This window comes from Ambystoma mexicanum, chromosome 7q, assembly GCF_040938575.1.
Source record: "Ambystoma mexicanum isolate Mex_15411 chromosome 7q, UKY_AmexF1_1, whole genome shotgun sequence".
In the NCBI taxonomy this organism is placed as follows: Eukaryota; Metazoa; Chordata; class Amphibia; order Caudata; family Ambystomatidae; genus Ambystoma; species Ambystoma mexicanum.
Genome location: NC_090941.1, coordinates 679,842,826 through 679,862,032, shown reverse-complemented (window position 1 = coordinate 679,862,032; position 19,207 = coordinate 679,842,826). Strand labels below are relative to the sequence as shown.

The 19,207-nt window shown below is 47.7% G+C and overlaps 1 protein-coding gene across 2 annotated transcripts in view; it reads left to right on the top strand.

The window, feature by feature from the left end:
- The first annotated feature begins 13,273 nt into the window (after positions 1-13,273).
- NUP58 (nucleoporin 58) overlaps positions 13,274-19,207 on the top strand; it is an 891,091-nt gene continuing 885,157 nt past the window's right edge. Inside the window, exon 1 of one of the 2 annotated variants that reach the window (XM_069640546.1) lies at positions 13,274-13,677. In XM_069640546.1, coding sequence (XP_069496647.1) covers positions 13,574-13,677 — 104 coding nt within the window. In that variant the 5' untranslated portion in view covers positions 13,274-13,573. The remainder of the gene's footprint in view (positions 13,678-19,207) is intronic. The other variant, XM_069640545.1, reaches the window with a different exon arrangement.

Here is a 19,207-nt window from a genome sequence, read left to right as displayed (position 1 = left end):
ATACCGGGTTGCATTGGTGCCATCGACTGCACCCATGTGGAATTGGTCGTCCCACATGCCATGGAGGCCCAGTACCGAAACCGGAAACAATTTCATTCTCTGAATGTACAAATGGTGTGTGACTCCAACAGGATCATTACACATTGTTGTGCCCGATTCCCTGGATCAACCCATGATTCTATGATCTTGAGGAACTCTACAATACCACGCTACATGGAGCGACACGCAGGGAACAGATCCTGGCTACTCGGTGAGTCTCATTTCATGCATGATGATGTGGGGTATGTGATGCGGCAATGACCTGGCAGGAAGGGGGGGGGTGCGTACGTAGCAATGGCATTCCACATGATTTGTTTATCGTCCACATACAGGTGATGCCGGATATCCACTGAAGAGATGGCTCCTCACACCAGTCCGGAACCCACGGGACCAGCATGAGGAGGACTACAACCATGCCCACTCACGTACCCGTGTAGTCATAGAACAGGCATTCGGCCTACTGAAGACTCGTTTCCGGTGCCTCAGCAGGTCTGGCGGGGCACTCCTGTACCGCCATGTGAAGGTTGCGAAGATGGTGATGGCATGTGTCATGCTACACAACATGTGCGTACGTAGAAATGTGCCCATGCCCCCTGACGCAGAACTGCAAGCACCTGAAGATGGTCATGATGAGGGTGGGGATGTGGCAGCACCTCAAGGAGTCTGCGAGGCACAGGAGGGCCGTGACATTCGTCAGCATCTCATAGATGCATGCTTCTAGCACTCACGCCTGGTGGCTGATACATGGACACGGGACTCGTGGCACTGTGTGTGTATGGTACATGCACAATATGGACTGTACGCCTATAATGGCCTCGTACACAAAGATCAATGTCCACACATCTCATTGGTTGATCGTGCATTGTTTATGGCATATGTGATATCATGTTAAACACCCTATCGACCCGCCACCCAAGTGAGCCCAACACCCCCCCTCCACCCTCCTACCTCCCCCCCGAACACCAGTGTCCAGAGATGCTCATTGCCAGTGGGCAGTCGCTATTGCAAGCCCCCTCTGCGGGTATCAGGGGCACCCCTGCCTGTGGAGCGCAGGTTCCTCCCAGATCTACGTTGGGGGCTGCCCTGGACGGAACTTGCAACGGATGATGTCTCTGCCTGCTCACGTCCATGCATGTCCCTAAGGGTTTGTGAGAGCTCAGTGAGCACACGCCGCACTGCGGCAAGTTCGGCACATACGTCTTTGGACGTCGCATGCAGTTCCCCCCTCAGGCTCTCGGTGCTTCTCTCCATTTGGACTCTCAGGCTCTCGGTGCTACTCTCCATTTGGAATCTCAGGCACTCGGTGCTACTCTCCATTTGTGCCCTTAGTGTCTCTGTACTTCTCTCCATTTCTGCCCTAAGTGTCTCAGTTGATATTTCTATGTCTGCCTTAGTGCCCCCACATTCATCGGCATGGTCCTTGAGGAGCGTGGCCAGTTGCTGCTGTTGCACGATTAACTGGTCGAGGGACTGTTGCCTCTGCTGGGCCATGGCCATTTGCGGTGGTGTCACAGAGTGGCTGTTCGCCTCATGTTGCCCTGCCACAGGGCTTGTGGGGGATGGCCAGTCGTCGTCTTGTGGGTGCCCCTGCGTGGTATCCTCATGGTGTACGGGATGGAACAGACAGGGGGATTGGGACAGGTCATGGATGGATCTGACTTCGACATCCCCGTTTTCTGTGTCGGAGCATGCTGCCATTAATGCAGTGTCACCTATGGTGCTGCTGCCACCAGAAGCAGTGCCTACTGTGGCATCCATTGGGGGGACCTGTGGTGGTGGTGGTGTGGGCATGCTGGCTGCTGGGGTGCCTGTTGGAGTTCCCTCCTCTGTGCTGCCACTTGATTTGTGCTGCTGCCGTGTCTTGATGCGTGCAGCTGAGGTGGAGGGTCTTTGGCCGTTGGTCTTGGCCCTCTTTGCAGGTGTGCTGGTAGGGGTGTCCTGGAGCTCGTCGTTTGGATCGGACCCTGTGGTGGAGTAAAGGAGGGCGAGCGTTATTGATGGGTCTGTGGGAATTGGAATGGCGATGTATCACATGCATTGGGGTGGTACCTGAGGGTGATTTGGGTCGGGGCCTTGGAGGTGGTTTCATTTGTGTGTGGTGTGAGGGTGCAGTTGTTTGGCAGCCTGCAGTTAGGGTGTGCCTGCTGCACGTGTAGAGGGTGTTTTTAGGATTTTTAATTATTTATGTATTTGATGTGAGTTTTGATGTGTGCTATCAGGCCTATGTATGTGGACGTTCTCCTGGACATGTGTTACTGTTGCACTATGTGGGCACGTGGTACTTCACATGATTGGACATTGTGGTTTTGGCATTGTTTTATTTGGGCCACCTACCTGATTCTTCGGATGTCTGCACTCCTTTCTCCATCCCTCCGACTCCCCCTATGCTCTCCATCCCTATGGTGGAGGCACAGATTTCTTCCCAGGGGGTCAACTTGATGGGTGATTCCGATCCTCCCCCGGTGGCTGTGGCAATGTTGCGGTTGGCAGACAGTATGCTACGGACGCGTATCCGCAGGTCGTCCCATCGCTTTCTGCATTGCTGTGGGTTGCGGGGTGCGGTCCCCACCGCACTTACCCGCTGTGCCACCAGGGCCCATATGGCCTTCTTGTTCGCAAGTGCCGTCCTGGTCATTTGCGTGGAGAAGACGGCGGCTGCATTCTCCTGGAGGGTCTCTGTGAGTACGGTGAGTTCCTCACGGGAGAAGTGGACCTGCCGCTTGCGGTCGCACGATTTCTTCGCTACTTTTCCCATTTTTCTTGGTTTCACTAGGGTGGATGACGGGTTGGGATGTGTCTCAGGGTAGTATTTTTAATGGTTGTGTGGATTTAGTGGTTTTATAGGTGTACGGCGTGATGTTTCCCGTTCCGGGACCATGCTTTTACTTCCGTTTCCGTATATTTACGGTCACCGTACTTTCCGGTTGGCGCTCACTGCGGTGTCCGCTGAGATGGGTGGCGGTATTGCACCTAGGGCGCCGTACGGCGGCGGTGTGGGCCGTTTTGGGGTCATTTCCACCATCGCGGACTTTGCACTTCCGCCATGGCGTGGTGCTCGTGCCCGATGGGTCGGAATGAGCCGCACTTTGCTCCATCGTGCAATGGCGGAAACGCTATTTACGCTGTGGCGGTCCGGTCAGTCACTTTCCGCCAGGGTCGTAATGAGGGCCATTGTGTTAATTGTAACTTTGTTATTAAGGGCAACACCATTAATCATCCCGGAACAGGGAAAAAGATTCTGTTCAAGACTTTTGGCACTTGTGACAGCAGCAATATTATTTATGGTATTAAATGCCCATGTGGTAAATTCTATGTCGGACAGTCGCCAAGAACAGCCAAAATAAGATGGGGTGAACATCGGTCCTGCATCCGAAATGCAAATACCAACTCAGCTGTGGCACGACATTGGGTGGCCAATGGACATAATGTGACACAGATAAGATTCGTGATTTTGGAGGTACTAACCAAAAACAACCCTCATGAAGATTTATGCCAACGCCTGAATCGCAGAGAGATCTTCTGGATAGACAAACTTGGCAGTTTAGTCCCTAATGGACTAAACGAGGAGATTAATTATCATTGTTTTCTTTAATTGCATGTTACTCTCTCTGTTTGGACTTAGTTGTTTGAATTAAGATTCAGGCACAAGTGAAACCATGACCCAAATGATATGATTGTGGATGATAATTTGAAATCGTGGTGTTACACTCTGGTATTATATTTACAGGTGGCTATGCAACACACAATGTATTACTGTTACAAATGCTGCATTTCCTGGACCTCTGTCCAGGACCCAAGGTGCCGCCCTTACGGACGACACCACTGGCAGCATTGATGTATACCTGTGATTGATGGAATTGTTATGTATCTAATTATGAATCTCAATCCATTTCATTGGTGATGTTTTGACGATTTACTGTGATCGTATAGCCAATGGTTCGTTTTGAGGATTTCTTCCCTTTCTATGATTTTTTTCGCTTTGTGAATTTCTATTTTTAAATGACTAGTTTTCCTATCATGAGCCTGTTAGGTCCTATAAATATTTATTTCTACCTTACTCAAGCCCACTGGCTTGTTTGCAGCCTCGACACATAGCGCGTGCCCTTCTAGAGGGGCTGCAATCACGTGTCGTATATTACATCGATGCTTAGCAACGCTCCGATGCGGCGAGGTCAGTCTGTTATCGGCAGACCCAGAGAGAACTGCTCCGCTCCGTTCTCCGTGACGGTAAGCTTTACATACACGTTCTGCTAGCAATGATACGTTTAACAACGCTTTTAACCAGGAACGCTTCTTGAAAGAAACTAACACGACCTCCTGCTTACAGATACCGCTTTTCAGTGACACGTACTTCACTGAGCTCGGCGGGGCAGTTTGTTTATTTGACTATGACAGCCCTAATTCAATTTGCTACGTTTGACTTACCATTCTCAGGTAATTGACTATTTTCTTCATACATAGCTACATTAAGTTAGCACTCACCTTAAATCCTGATTGGTTTTCCTTTTTCTTTTGTTTTCTTTGATTCGGTCTACCTTTTGCTTCTGCAAACCCTACTTATTGGTATGTACTTTATACTTGTCGTATTGTATGGGAAATTTGGATTATGCACTGTTTGCTTTAATTATGTGAATGTACATATAATGTTTATGTTGTTTCGACTTGCCCTGATGAAGGAATATCTATTCCGAAATGCATTGGCATAACTTAGTCTGATTATTGAGTTATTGTGGCAAATTCTCCCTCACTAAAACGTCATTATGACAACCTTCTACTTTTTCATAAAACTATGGTTTGACAGATAAAATCATCGTTGAAACACAACAGCATTTTTTGAGTTTTTTTTAACATTACCTCTACAGTTGATACTGAATGCCCATAGGATCTGAAATTAATTATAACCCAGATTGGGATCTCGGAGAGCGGCTGTATGACTGGGTATTTCACCTGGTCTCCTGCTTCAGTCGCCAAGACTAGAGCCAAAATCCAAAAGAATTACTGGTGGCCCTCCTGGAAGGAAAGACGACTCCCCGTTCATTACCACGTGCGGTGTCTGTGCGCAAAATAAATCCCAAAATGAAAATCCGGCAGGGCTGCTGAGGCCTCTTGAAGTGCCACCAACACCATGGCATACATTATCGATGGACTTCATCACTGATCTACCACCCTGTGAAGAGTTTAACACTATCATGGTCGTGGTAGACCTGTTCTCCAAAATGGCGCACTTCATCCCACTGAAACGATTTCCTACCGCCGCTACTTTGGCTACAGTATTCCTAGAACAGATCGTCCGACTACATGGATTTCCATCCGTACTAGTCTCGGACAGGGGGTCCCAGTTCATTTCAGCCTTCTGGAAAAGGTGCTGTAATCTAGCCCACATCGACCTTTCGGCTCTCTATTAGTCACCATCCCCAGACTGATGGTCAAACGGAGAGGACGAACCAAACGCTTGAACAATACCTGAGGTGCATGTTACAACAAACTGGGGACTCCTGGAAAGACATTCTCTGGTTAAGTGAGTTTGCCTACAACGACTCAATGCATACTAGCACTGGTCAGACCCCGTTCTATGTAATGAACAGTCGGCAACCAAGAACATCCTCTTTCGACCCTCTGGACGAGTTGGAAATGCCAGCAGTGACATTGTTGCATAAGAGAATCACTCAATCCCTTAAGGAAGCCAGTGAGAACCTAAAGCGAGCCAAGGAGCAGCAGAAGAGATTTGCGGACCAACAAAGGAGGGAGGCCCCACAATATCATGTTGGGGATAAAGTATGGGTGGCGGCTAAACACATTCCATTAAGAGGACCCCGTGCCTTTCGGCCGCGATATCTGGGCCTGTTTTCTATCAAGGCCATCGTAAATCCTGCAGCCATGGAATTAGATTTACCACCCAACTTTTGAGCCCACCCAGTTTTCCACGTCTCCCTTCTAAAGCCAGTAGAATAAGACACACGGATTCTAACACCACCACCACCGGAGGTCATAGCCAGAGAACTGGAATACGAAGTGAAGAACAACCTGCACTCCAAAAAGGTACGCTCAAAACTCTACTACCACAGAACATCAGGGGCATGTGCAGTAAGGCCGGGCGCAGCCCAATTACCACTGAGAAGGCACGTGCAGAAGACTGAAGGAGGAGCTGGGTAGGCCCACAAGGCGGAGCCTACAGGGAGTGGCTGGGGCCAGGCTATTTAAGCTTGCCCCACCCCAACACTGGCGCTTCGCGTTAGTTTGCTATCAGCAACGTAACGCTCACCGCACACCTAAAGTATCTTACCTGATCCAGCACGTGCGCTCCCAGTCTCTGGAGCCCTTCGCCACCTACCTGAATCAATATGCGCACTCCCAGCCACCTCGACCATCTTACCTGGAAAGCATCATCACCAGAGGCCTGGTCATTCGCTTCCTCTCTACAATTGCTGCGCTCGCCTTACCTGAGATTGCACCACCGTCGGAAGCACAGCCATCTGCCTTCACTCAGCGGTCGCAGCACAAGCCTTACCTGTGATCGCTTTGTCGCTGGAAGCCTCGCCATCAGCTCCCGACTCGGCCGCAGTCATACTCACCCTCTCAGAGTCCTCGACAGGTACAACCTTACCTGTACTACATTCCATCAATTTAGGCACTTCTTGGGTGCTGTCTCCACGCGAACCTACCTCTCCGACCACCATCAGGAGCCAGGTACTGGCCTCCAGACATCGCCAACCTGCTGCATCTGCAAAGAGAGTAAAAGACACAAGGTGAGCGATAGCACAGACTTTAACCGTTAAAGCGGCATAACTTAAAAATGTGGTGCAATCTCAGAAATCACCAGCTTACCTACCAGTGGTGGAAATTCCTGGAGCTGCTTCCTTTTGCCATCACGCGCTCCTGGGTCATCTTCATTGCTACAGGGGGGAGAAAGGACAACATACCCTCACGAACAATAAGTGTCAGCACAAGGACACGGACAATACGAAAGTCATAAAAACACTTACCTTCAAGACAGAACGGTCTGGACCTCCGCAATCAGGACCAGTGATGTAACTAGGTCCATCCGCAGCGCCCTTGCTGAAAGGAAAGCAGGACGGAGAGCTCGCCCTTACATACTATCAGGTGAGCCTGCATGGGTAAACTTCTGCGCATCATATTCTGGCATGAGAGGGCGGAAGAGAATCACAAATCCACCACTCAAGCCTCATTGTCTCTCACCTTCTCGCCGGAACAGGTTCTGTCTTCCAGGCCCACGAAGAAACAGTTGTTGGGGAAGAGAAGCGGTCCGAGGGAGTCAACTACAGGGAGGGCTCCAACTGTGCCCCAACGCCCCGCAGAGACCAGGTGAGCGTAACACCAACCCCCCCATAGCGTCATCACGGGACTCGTCGATACCGCCACCGCCAAGGATCAACCCCTTAATAACGACCCGGTAATAACAACATGCTAATACCGGGCACGCAATACCGGACCCGGAAGGAACGTCATCGCGTCGGAATGGGAAATGCACTGGCGGCCATCTTTAAAAACACAATCCATTGCAAACCTCTCAATCCAGCAGTGCTACAGAGGAGAGAGCAGGGCCATAGCATCCAGAATGTCGAAGGCTACCCGCAAAACTACTCTCCGCCTGCGCAGTAAGCGCTTCTCTGATGAGGAGCTAAATATGCTGGCTGATACCCTTTGAGCCCATGCAGAAGAGGTTTTTGCTAATAACCTCAAAAGGGAGGTCCAGCTGAGGGAGAAAGAAATCTGGGAGGAGGTTGCATGCAAGGTGTCAGCCGTTGGCACCACCCCACGCACAGTCAAAGACTGTAAAAAAAGATGGGACGACCTCCATCTCAGGGTCCGGAACATCCTGTCCAGCAATCGGAGGGAGGCCATGGCCACAGGCGTGGGTGCCTACTCACCAGTGAAAATGATGCACTGGGAAGAAACCTGCAGCACGACCATCCAAATGGCGTCCATAGAGGGCTTTGGGGAAATGGAGACGGGTGCCGCGAGATCGGGAGATGGAGGTGAGTGACCCTGCAAACCCCAGTAGGCCAAACCATGACGTAGTACAACTGATGTGAAAGTGAGCCAAGCCAATGCATGGCCCATCATACACACATATACAGATCCATGTCCAGATGGAGGCCCAAACCCTGCCACAATGAAATGCATGCTGTGTGCCAATCCCATTACCAACAGACGCCAAACACACAGGGACCATTTGCATGTCTTTCATCACACAAACCACAATACAATGGCATGCCAGGTGGTACGCATCAGTGCCGAATGGAGACACTGCGGCTTATGCCAATATGCCCCCTCCTTGAAACTACCTTGTGTGACACACCTATAAAATTGCAATGCATGAGAAATGAAATACTGTACAGCACCAACTCCTGCATCTTGCATGTAACACCATCACTGATGCCCTGCATCTCTTCTCCCCCACAGGCACTGATGCAGAAGGCGAAGGTCAGGATCCTGCCCCAAGGCCATCTACATCCAGGGCCAGACCACAGGGCACTGGCCATTCCACCTCCGGGGCAGCACCGCGGCCCACAGTGCAACCGAGGGCATGTGCACAGGCCAGGCAGGCTCATGAGGAAACCACAGCAGCGGACGAGACTGCGACTACTGAGCTTCCCACAACAGCTGAAGGGGAGGCTGATGGCACACAGTCCGCTGCCACAAGTCCAGTGGGTGAGGGAGCAGCCACAGCCCCACTCAGCGTAGTGGATGTGGAAGCGGAGGAGTATGAGGACCTTGATGGCACAATCCATGTGGAATGTCCCCACACCCCAAGCCCCCCGTCAACTCCCCCAACACACCACTCAGGGCACACTGTCCAGCCCCATGCTGGATTCTGCAGTTCAACTGCACAGTCCACATCTCACAACCACCCCAGAGGGCAGCCCTGCAATGGCCCACCCAGCCGCAACACCCTCTACCTCCACAGCCCCCACTGACATGGAGGCATGACTGTCAAGGGTAGTGGCCCGGCAGGACTCGATGATCGAGCTGGTGCGCCAATATGTAGCCGACGACAAGGAAACATGCCGAGAGATCCGGGAGGCCAATGCTGGGACCATTGCGGCCATAAATTCAAGTGCAATCATGATCCGTGACAGTTTGGGGGGCGTCAGACAGGTCCTAACCAGCATGCTCCAACACATGCAGCGCCAACAACCTGCACCTACGGTGCAAATCCCATCCACATCCACCCCATCATCCACACCTGCAAGCTCCGCTCCCTCCAGCCCTGTGCGGATGACGAGTCGCAGTGCAAGGCAGACAGAAATGCTGCCCCTGGACACAAAAAAAGCCCGGAAATAGTGTGGGATGACAATGGGTGAGGGGAGAGGTGGTGTTGGTGGTGTAGAGGGGATTAAGGGGGTGTTTATTGGGGGTATGGGGTGTTGGGGGGTATGTGGTGTTTGGGTGTTTTGGGAGGAGGAGGGAGGGCGTGTGAGTGGTGGAGGGAGGAAGCACTATTTTGTAATTTTTCTTAATACACCCGTTGTGTTCAAAATCATTTAATGCCTGGACATTGTTCATTTTGTGTGTGTCCATTCAATTCAAGACAGCGCACACTGCACAACTCCCCACACACCCTGTGTCCATGTCCACACGGTCCCAGTGCTCAGTGTAGCACTGACAAATAACCATCAATGTCCCTGTGGTTCAGAAGTAATCGTCAATCAGTGATTGGCGTACAGCACGGTCATCTTGTGCATCACGTACTGGCAGGGGTGCTGCTTCTCCTCCATCATCATCCTCATCATCCTCACCTGGTGCATGCATGTCAATGTCAGGTGGCAGTGGTACATTTTTCTGGAATCACATGTTGTGCAGCATTACACAGACCATGGTGATTTTTGCCACCTTCTCAGGGCCATAAAGAAGTGCTCCACCAGACCTGCTTAGGCAGCGGAACCGTGCCTTCAACAGTCCAAAAGTCTGCTCAATAACGACACAGGTACAGGTATGAACCTGATTGTACTCCTCTTCGTGCCTGTTACGTGGGTTCCGCACAGGGGTAAGTAGCCATGGCTTCAAGGGATAGCCTCCATCACCTGCATGGGAGGTATGTGTGAGTCAATCTGAGCTGACACCTTTAGGATTCACGGCTATGGCCGCAGCTATTTGGTGTTGACATGCACATGTCCCTGTTTTTATGCACACAGATCAATTTGATGCATTGTGTACTGCAATATGGTCTGCTAGTGTTGATTGCGTTGTACAGATGATGCAGGGTGTTCACTTGCATGCTGATGCGGATGTACTGTGGATGCAGAATAATTTCTTGCCACCCATAATTGCAGTGTATGCTACTCTGTACCTAATCACACTGGCGGCATTGCCATAGTTGTAATCATGTTTAGTCATGCATCGCTTGACATAACTATGGTGGCCTGCTTGTGCGTCTTGCATGTTATCATTGATGTACGACATTGGTCTTATGTATGGCATTGATGTGTCATGTTCGGGTTGGGATGTTCAGGTCAACAGTCTTTAGCTCTGAGTGCATTGTCCACTCACCGCCCATTACCAACCAGGTGGAGTATGCATCCCCCCCAACCCCACCCAGGTGGAGTATGCATCCACCCCAATCCCACCCAGGTGGAGTATGCACCCCCCCACCTCACAACTCCGATGCACTGCCATGGGCCAGTCAGGCAACTCACCAAGCAGCCAGGCACGTCGTCCAGCATGTCGTTCCATGTTACAGGGTAGCGTGGAGTTCCGCAGCACCATGGCATCATGTGTATATCCGGGATATTGGGCGCAACAATGTGTGATGATCTTGCTGGAGTCACATACCATCTGCACATTGATGGACTGGTATTGCTTGTGATTACGGTACACCACCTCATTGGCATGAGGGGCCGCCAATTCTACATGGGTGCAGTCGAGGGCACCGACGCAATTGGGCATGCCTGGCAGTGCATGGAAGCCTACTTTGGTGTCAGCGAGCTCCTGGCCAGTCCGTGCTAGGTAAATGTGGATGATTGCATGCTTCAGGAGGGCATCAAGCATTTGGGTCAGCATGCGGGACAAGAGTGATCGTGATATGCCATTCAGCTGGCCCACTTTGTGCTGGTAGGTGCCTGTGGCCAGGAAGTGGAGCACAGACACCACCTTTAGTAGAGGGGGGATGGCAGTGCGGATTTCTATCAGGCTGACGATGTCGTTGTGTATCATGTCCACAATGGTGGTGATGGTGTCCTGGTCCAACCGGTACAGGGTGTGGATCTGCTCAGGGGTTAGATTGAATGGACTGGGTCTGATGCGAGGGATTGGTGGCTGCCTACGTGGTACCACTGGCTGCACTGGTGGAACTTGCTGGGCCTGTCTCACCCTCCTTCTCATCCTGTGTCTCCTCTGTGCTGCCTGTTGTTGTAGCTGTTGCTGTTGTTGTAGCAGTACAGGCATGTCCTCCAGCCGCATGATTGCAACAGCTAGTGGGAACATTTTGGTGTAGGAAGGGGTGTGGTGTGTGAGTGTACTCCTTTTGTACTGGGACAGGCTCCATTGACTCCACCTGTGGTGATTGTGTGGACCTGTGGCAGTTGCCTGCACTGCAGGTTGCTATTTGCGGGTGGTCCGCGATGCCTGTGTTGCCGCCGTCGTGGACGCCCTAATTACCGCCATTGGGATGCCGGTAAGTGTATGCCCGCGTAACTTGTGATGCCCTCCTGTTAGCTGCATCCCGGTATTGGCACCGTGTAGGGGCGCGTGTACGTGCGCATGCCGGTAAGAAGGGGCACGGTATGGGCGGTGGCGGTATTGGCGGGTTGTCGGCTCATAATGGCCTGGACCCGTTAACGATGCCGGTAATGCCATTCCGCCTTCCTTTTTTCATTACCTCCATACTCTTAATGAGGCCCAGTGACTTGCTGTTGGAGGTCTCCAGTTCTTGATTTATTAGGTTGTAGATAGAAGGAACTTCTGCCAATTTACACTTTCTGTAGAGCATAAGGGTCGTGTATCTAACTTTACCCTGGAGGGAAAGTAAGCTGAGTTTGTGGTGGATGGAGGCAACCTGTGTTGAAGTTGGCAGCGACAGGACCTTTCTCCAAAATAGAGCTTCCAGCTTGGACCAGATAATCGGTGGAATGTTTGGAAATGCTTCAGCTCCATAGGTTAGTGACGGTATCACTTTTCTTTTATAAAATTCAAGTACAGGGACATCTGAATATCGTTCATATTTTCGATCTATAGCCTTGCCTTGTGTTGCTAGTTGTTTTGCTTTTTCCTTGAGTGTCTCTTGCATCGCTTTGTCTGTTTTTGAACTGTCTAACATTACACCCAGGTATTTGAAGTTTTGGAGTTTTTCAATAGGGTTTCCATTCAAAGTTAGGTGAATTTTCTCTTTGCTCCTCTTAGATTTTTCCAGAATCATAAACTTTGTTTTTTTCCCGTTAATTTCGAGGTAATTTTTCTGTGTGTATTGAAGTAAATTGTTCAGCTGGCGTTGCAAGCCAACTGGGGTATAGTCAAGCAGTATCAGGTCGTCTATTAAAGCAGATGAAAATCAAACCAAAGCCAAATACGTATTATCAACTAAACATGGGAATATTTTTGGTCAAGTGTTTAATTGCCCACACCCTGGCTTCACCACTTAACAAAGTGTATGATCGTGTCCAAATCATTTACTCTCACTGTGTTGTATCTGGAGTCCCTGTAAATTATTAACTTCATAGCTTATTGTATTATATTATTAAAAAATATAATTGTTTTTATTGGCATTTCGTAATAAATATATGTATATGCTATTCTTAAAAAAAACTCACTCATGGTTTAATGACTGTCGAGTTGCTCCAGATATAATAAACCGTTAATTGCCACTACCCTTACTTATGGCAACTTCTTGTAAACTCACTTCCCACTGTGCCTTTAAGCATGCTCCCTGCAATCCTGTTTTCTATGAAGTCACTTCTGTTGGCGTCAACACATACGCAAATGAGGATGTTTGCATACATTTTGCCATGCAGGATCTGGAGACAGCACGTCACGGGTGAGTGTGATGCATGTATGATGGTCCTACAGTTTTCTTACATGATGTGCTGCGTTTACATTAAAAGTCAATTTCTGCCACTAATGTTACCAGACACGGTGCTGTGAGGATTGGGCTCGAATGACAGACACCCTTTGAAACCGTGGGCACTGTACCGTCTAAACATTCCGGTAAAATCCTTGGTAAAGTTGGCCACTGCAACACTATGGAATCGTATAAGCATCGCAAAGCCCCGCCTCTGCTAGGGAGACCTCCCTGAACCCAGCATGCTTTGCGTGCCGCCGTACGTCCCTCCTAGTGCCGTGGGCCTGGCTGTGTCGTTAGTGTGATTGTGCGCAGTAGTACTGCTCATAGTGTGCGCGGGTATATCTCTTTCGTGCCATGATGTTTACATGAAGTTTCCGTGTAAGCGCCGGTTTCATGTCACTTTTTACACCTGGAACGTTAGCCACTAACTACCGTAGCCAGGACTGTAATATTCACCTCTCGCTGAACCGCATGAGCCCAGACCTAGCCACAAGTCACGGGGGTTAATCCTGGGACATGGCTACCGGCTTCTCGTTCGGGGCCGGCACTGCCACCCTGGGGGCGACAACTGGGGGTAGTGCTGCAGGCGGGGGCTTTTCATTCGGAGCGGCTGCGTCAAGGTAAGCAGTATCGACGAGGACAACCTCATTTACATGTGATTTAAACTCTCCAACACTCTATGCATGTTAATTGTCTAGGTTCGTGTTTCATGCTTGAGCTTGTGACAGCAACCATTATCTGCTGTGACTCGATTTTCGGTTTTACATTTCTTGAATGGGCACTAGAATAGGAGAGCCAAGCGAGTACAATTTCAACTGTTAAACCAGCAGCCGTCATCCGATTTTAGTAGCTTTCCTGTCTGTTAAAATTCTGAAACCGGTCAACGGCACACGTTGTTTACAAAATCTTGCTAACGCCTCAACTTCACAGGCAGTTCGCGTTCCTTTGTAAGTATGCATGCTCGCCATATACTCTCTCTTCCGTTACTGTCAAAGGAGTATCAAGAGTTGTGTGAGGGGTTTTCTGACACTGCAGGTGGCCAGTCCCCCGCCCCCCCTGCTGCCACCACCCATAGCTGCTCTACATTGTTGACATATTTGGGGTTACACTGAAGCTTGTACCTGCTCATTGTGGTTGATGGATGCACTGGCTATCGCCACTTAATAATCAAAGTGAGTCTGAGACAAGTGCAGGGGCTCAAAAACAAGTGCTTTGGCTAAGCCATTGTAAAACCCCCCAAACATTAAGCACTGAGTCCGCTCCACTCTGAATGGCACACATATTACACCTTGTAACAGGTGTTGATGTTAACTGCCCAAGAAAACCAGCATTGGCAATGCCACCAGTTTGGGATTTTGTGTAGGAATGGGAAAGGCATTTGCTAGCCACTGTCATAGCGGTATTAACTGGCCATAGATGGTAGCAGCTGCAAAATGGTGTACTTGGACATAGGGCATAAGTAACATGCACATGTAATCTAACATTAAGTAATTTGAGTAACATTAATGTATCTGTAACCAAACTCTGAGAGTAACATGTAAGTAACAGCACCCTGATGCCTAAGGGCTTGGTGCGCTATATAAATGTAAAATAAACCAAAACATAGAATAACGGTGTCTTGCAAATGCCCAATACATATACACAAGCCAAAACTGTTGGCTTTTCCAATGCGTGTTTTTTTAACAGGGCTTCAGTGAAGGACACACATAGTGCTTATAAATCGAGTGGTAGAAGGCAGACCTGGTTAAGACTTTATTACACTAGTAGTGCTGCTGCTCCTATTAACTCTCAGAAGACTTTGAACAAACAGTGGCCCTTCAAGCACAAAGTTGTATGCTAAGACTTGACAAAGTTAATTCAAAGAGACTGCAGGAGGATGTGTTCTGGGTGGGGAGGGGCAGGACGTGGGTTGGAATGGCCATAGCGATTAGCAGGTCCATGGCCAGTCAAGAGGTGGGTAAGTAACCAAATGCCTACGTGCTTGTGTCCCTCCCCATATGCCATTACTCCCAAGTTTTACTCTAATGCAATACAAGTTATAAATTCGTTTTCAAAAATGGATTAGCAGAATTTGCTAATTGAAGTAATCTGCAAACTAACTTGTTTGATTAACATTTATTACTAATATTTTTAGATGCCACCAAAAGTTATTTGTACCAAAGACATAAAATGAGCAACAATACAGCATTTTTTGTACCGCTTAAGCAAGACATTAGTGAGATGAGTCACTGTAAAATGTTAAGGTTAGCTGCACGATTGGACACAAATAGTTTTCAGAGCAAGGCTCTGTGGAGTCGGTGTTGCACAGGGCAGTGTCCCGTATAATATATGCTTGACCCATCATTTGCTGTGTAAGGTTCACAAAGTTAACGAAACTTCATAGCCTGAGACCAAGTATGTAGTATGGTGTTGCAGTAGGCAGAGTAATTGTCAACTTCACAAGATGAGCCTTGCCTGCAATTGATATTAACTGTTTTCAGTATAGTGTTAAACACCACTTTCAGGAGATGCAGGGCGCTAAACGTCTTCAAGCTCGAGACAGGTAGGCCTAAGCACAGCATTCTAGCCATGTGCACCCATGAAAGCAGTATTTATCACTATTAGCAAATAGAGCCGCCAACTGGGTTGCTGATACTTTTATTTGTTATTTTTTAAGGGAACCAGGCTTTGCGCACTTCATGCTTTCTGTATGTCTGCAACTGTACTATTTCCAGAACCTGGAGATGAGCCGGGAGGTGCGCATGTGCGTGGGCAGCAGGGTTGGGGAGGTCGATGTGTTGCACCCAGTGGAGACTTGACCTGGGGCAATGCCTCCATGGTCAGGGTGAAATGTGTACGTCTTCTTGCAGGTTCCATTTGCAGTCCTGAGCTCTGGATTGGCCAGCTTTCTCCAGCAAGTGCTACTATGTAATGCAATCATATTCGTGGAGCAAAGCAAGCTCCGGAGGCAAACTACAGTGAATGGTATTGCAGTAGATCTGTAAATGTACAGACTGGAAGGAACTAGTGAGCACTACTTGGCATATACATCTAGTTTGCTTTGTTTTATTCCTTTACGTAGGAAGAAAGAAGTAATACTAAGCAGAGTGGATGTTCAACAGGGTTCGAAATTGAGATTCGATGAGCAGGAGCTAAATCCAGCTCCTGGATTTTGGGCATCACTCTGTAGGCAGGAGCTATCGTGGGGGAACTAGGAGCTACCAGAAATTCTCCTTTTACTTTTTGTCCATTTTGTATGAACCTTTGTGTTTAAATGTATATTAGATGTGTTCTAATTCTTTATGTCACATTTACATTTTTGGAAGTCGCCATTTGGCCATAGGTGACTAATGTAGCTGTTGATTTCAGGCTAACCAGGCTCTACTATGTTGGAAGCAGGAGCTAAATAGCTCCCAGCTCCCCTAAATTTCCAGCCCTCGTCATATCGTGCAGAGAACTGGGCAAAGTAGGTAAAATATTGTGGTTTCTGACCAGCTCACTTTCAGGGTAGTTGATATAAACTAACAGGGTGATAAGATAGACTATCAAATAGTTTGGTATAAGCTCATAGGTTGAGCACCTGATGCAAAGATGTATGCAACCAGCAGGTCTCGGAAGTAGGTTTGCCATCAAAAGCATTTGGTTTATGATCATGTACATTTTCAAAAGTGATCACTCATCAATATGATGCACCTTCCCCATCACAATTAAATATAATTGATACTGAGATTTAGATGTACTAACTACTGTTTTGCAGCAGCAGTACTGTAATTATGCATTATGTAACAACTTGCATTTAGAGGAATGGAATTGCAGGACTGGGTTTTAAAAATAAAGTTAACACATACTGTTCTTTGCCAAATGGGATATAGTTAGCTTAATAAAAGTATCATCCGATTACTTCTGGTTTGCAATTATTTGGAAAAAGATAACTTTTCTTGCCTAGAACTCCCACATAGGCCATTGGCACTTTTTAAGATTGGAGAGGATTACTGCTGCACATATTCTCCTTTAGCCCCTTTGAATTGGTCAAGAGAGAAAAGAGGGCAGAGAGAGCAATGCAGGGTGACCTGTGCTTTCACTGAACATGGTAATTTAAAGGGCTATCTGTGCTACACAAGTCAATTTAATTAGCAAACCTAAAGAATTGCATAGCAAATTGCCATGCGACACTGCTTATTTTATGCCTTGCATTAGTGCCCCCTAATAGCCAAAACTAAAAATGGATGCCTCTCAACAGTATATGCCAGCATTGCCCCGCTTTCAAGTAGGTTCTGATTAAACCGGATATGAGGTACGTTCCCCTTTCATGCACTTTGTGCCCAAAGAAAGTAATGAGTGTGGTCTGAATAATACATGCCAGGATTGCAGCTGTAAAACACATATGTTCATTCTTTGAGTTGCCCAAAAGGCCTATCTGAGCAATATATGTCCACACTGCCCACCTTTTATGATGCTAGTATCAAATCCTGCATTCGAAGTCAATATATGCACATGCTGACCCCAGTTCGGCCTCATGTTGCTCTCAGTGCACACAAACTCCACCTTTGCCCCAGACATCCACACGCATACCCATCCCCACATGCACACAAACGCATTCAAACAAAGCGTTAAAAAAAGCCCTCTAAAATGTTTTTTATTTTATTAGCCTCTAAGCCAAACAACTATAATTGTTTTATTTGCATATCCTGAATTAATAAACTACAGGTCCCAGATTACAAATAAGTACATGTCTAAAGATGCTCTTTTACACTACTGTAATTAAAGCATGTTTAGACATGGAATAAAATAAATTTTGTACGTCATTGGGCATTTGTATAGCGCCTTTCACCATTGGTATGATCTCAACGCGCTCTGGGTTGAACACTCTCAGGGACCGCAGGAAAGTAGGGTGGTAAGTAGTGCGTGTGTGCACTCAATATGTGTGCAGCTATACCAAAATTTGTGGTGGGTAGCTGCATTCGAATACAAGTAGTGGGGAGGTTGTGTGAGACCAGTAGTATGCGTGCAGCTAGGCCGAATTGTCATGGGTTGCTGCGTTCTAGCGGAGGTGGTTGTATGGCAAGGCCCTTTCTTCTGCCAATAACGGTACTCAAAAAGCCAACAAATCCAATGCACAGGATATAAGAAAAACCAAAAATGTATTGCAAACTAATCAAGCAGGGAAATATCAACAGACATTCAACTTGTAATGGTGTGAGTACAGGCTTTTATTACGTTTTATAGAAAGCAAAAATGCAACAATTTTGAGCACTGCGTCTTCTTGATTGGCTGGTGTAAGTAATGATAGAAATGGTTGTAATCATTATACATTTTCATTGGCCTATTCTAAACCTATAGTAGAATATCAGATGTACAGTCATCTCTAATGAAGTCATTTTGTTTCACACAAGTTGGGATTTGTCGAAAAACACATGTAGCTAATTAGATTGCAATTTCTATTGGTTGCCTCAGTAGGTGTAAGAGTGGAGTGGTATGAATACAGTTGTTATAACCAATTATCTGCCTGTGAGGTAATCCATGTGACATATAAAATATAACTTTTTGTTCCAGAATCCTCTTCGGGTTACCATCAAAACCCTTTGACATTAAGATCTATGTTACATTTTGTAACTCTGCTCAGTGGAAACTTACTTGTACACAGTTTTCCTATTCCCATGACTCACCTATGTCCTGTCTCTGACCTTCTATGCAGGGCTTAGCTGCTTGTGAATTTGGCTCATTCAAGCACGTACAAATGTTAGTGCAGTGCACATAACAAAATGGCTTTATTTTCCTAATGCATTCAAACGGTGTGTCTTAAATATGGATTACTGCATTGCCCTTAGGCTCCCGGTTTAATGCTATGGTATAAATAATGCTAATTTTGTATGGTGTGACATCACAGGTTGTCTTTTATTAATGGGGCATTCATGTGGAGGTGTCTGTTTTTCCTACTATCTCTTGAAAGCCTGTGCTCTAAATAATGGTTTCTTCATAACGATTTGTTAGAAAAAGAGCTCTTGCACATGCTTATTTAGTCCACAAATGGCAGTGTGGTACTGTGCTCAATCTATAGCTATGAATGTCTGGCTGTTCCCTTTTTCTGCCAGAACACGGCATTCAGGTGTCTAGCCTGAGGGCACCATTTGTTATAGTTGTTCTAAAATCTGTCTGTGTGACTTGATAACC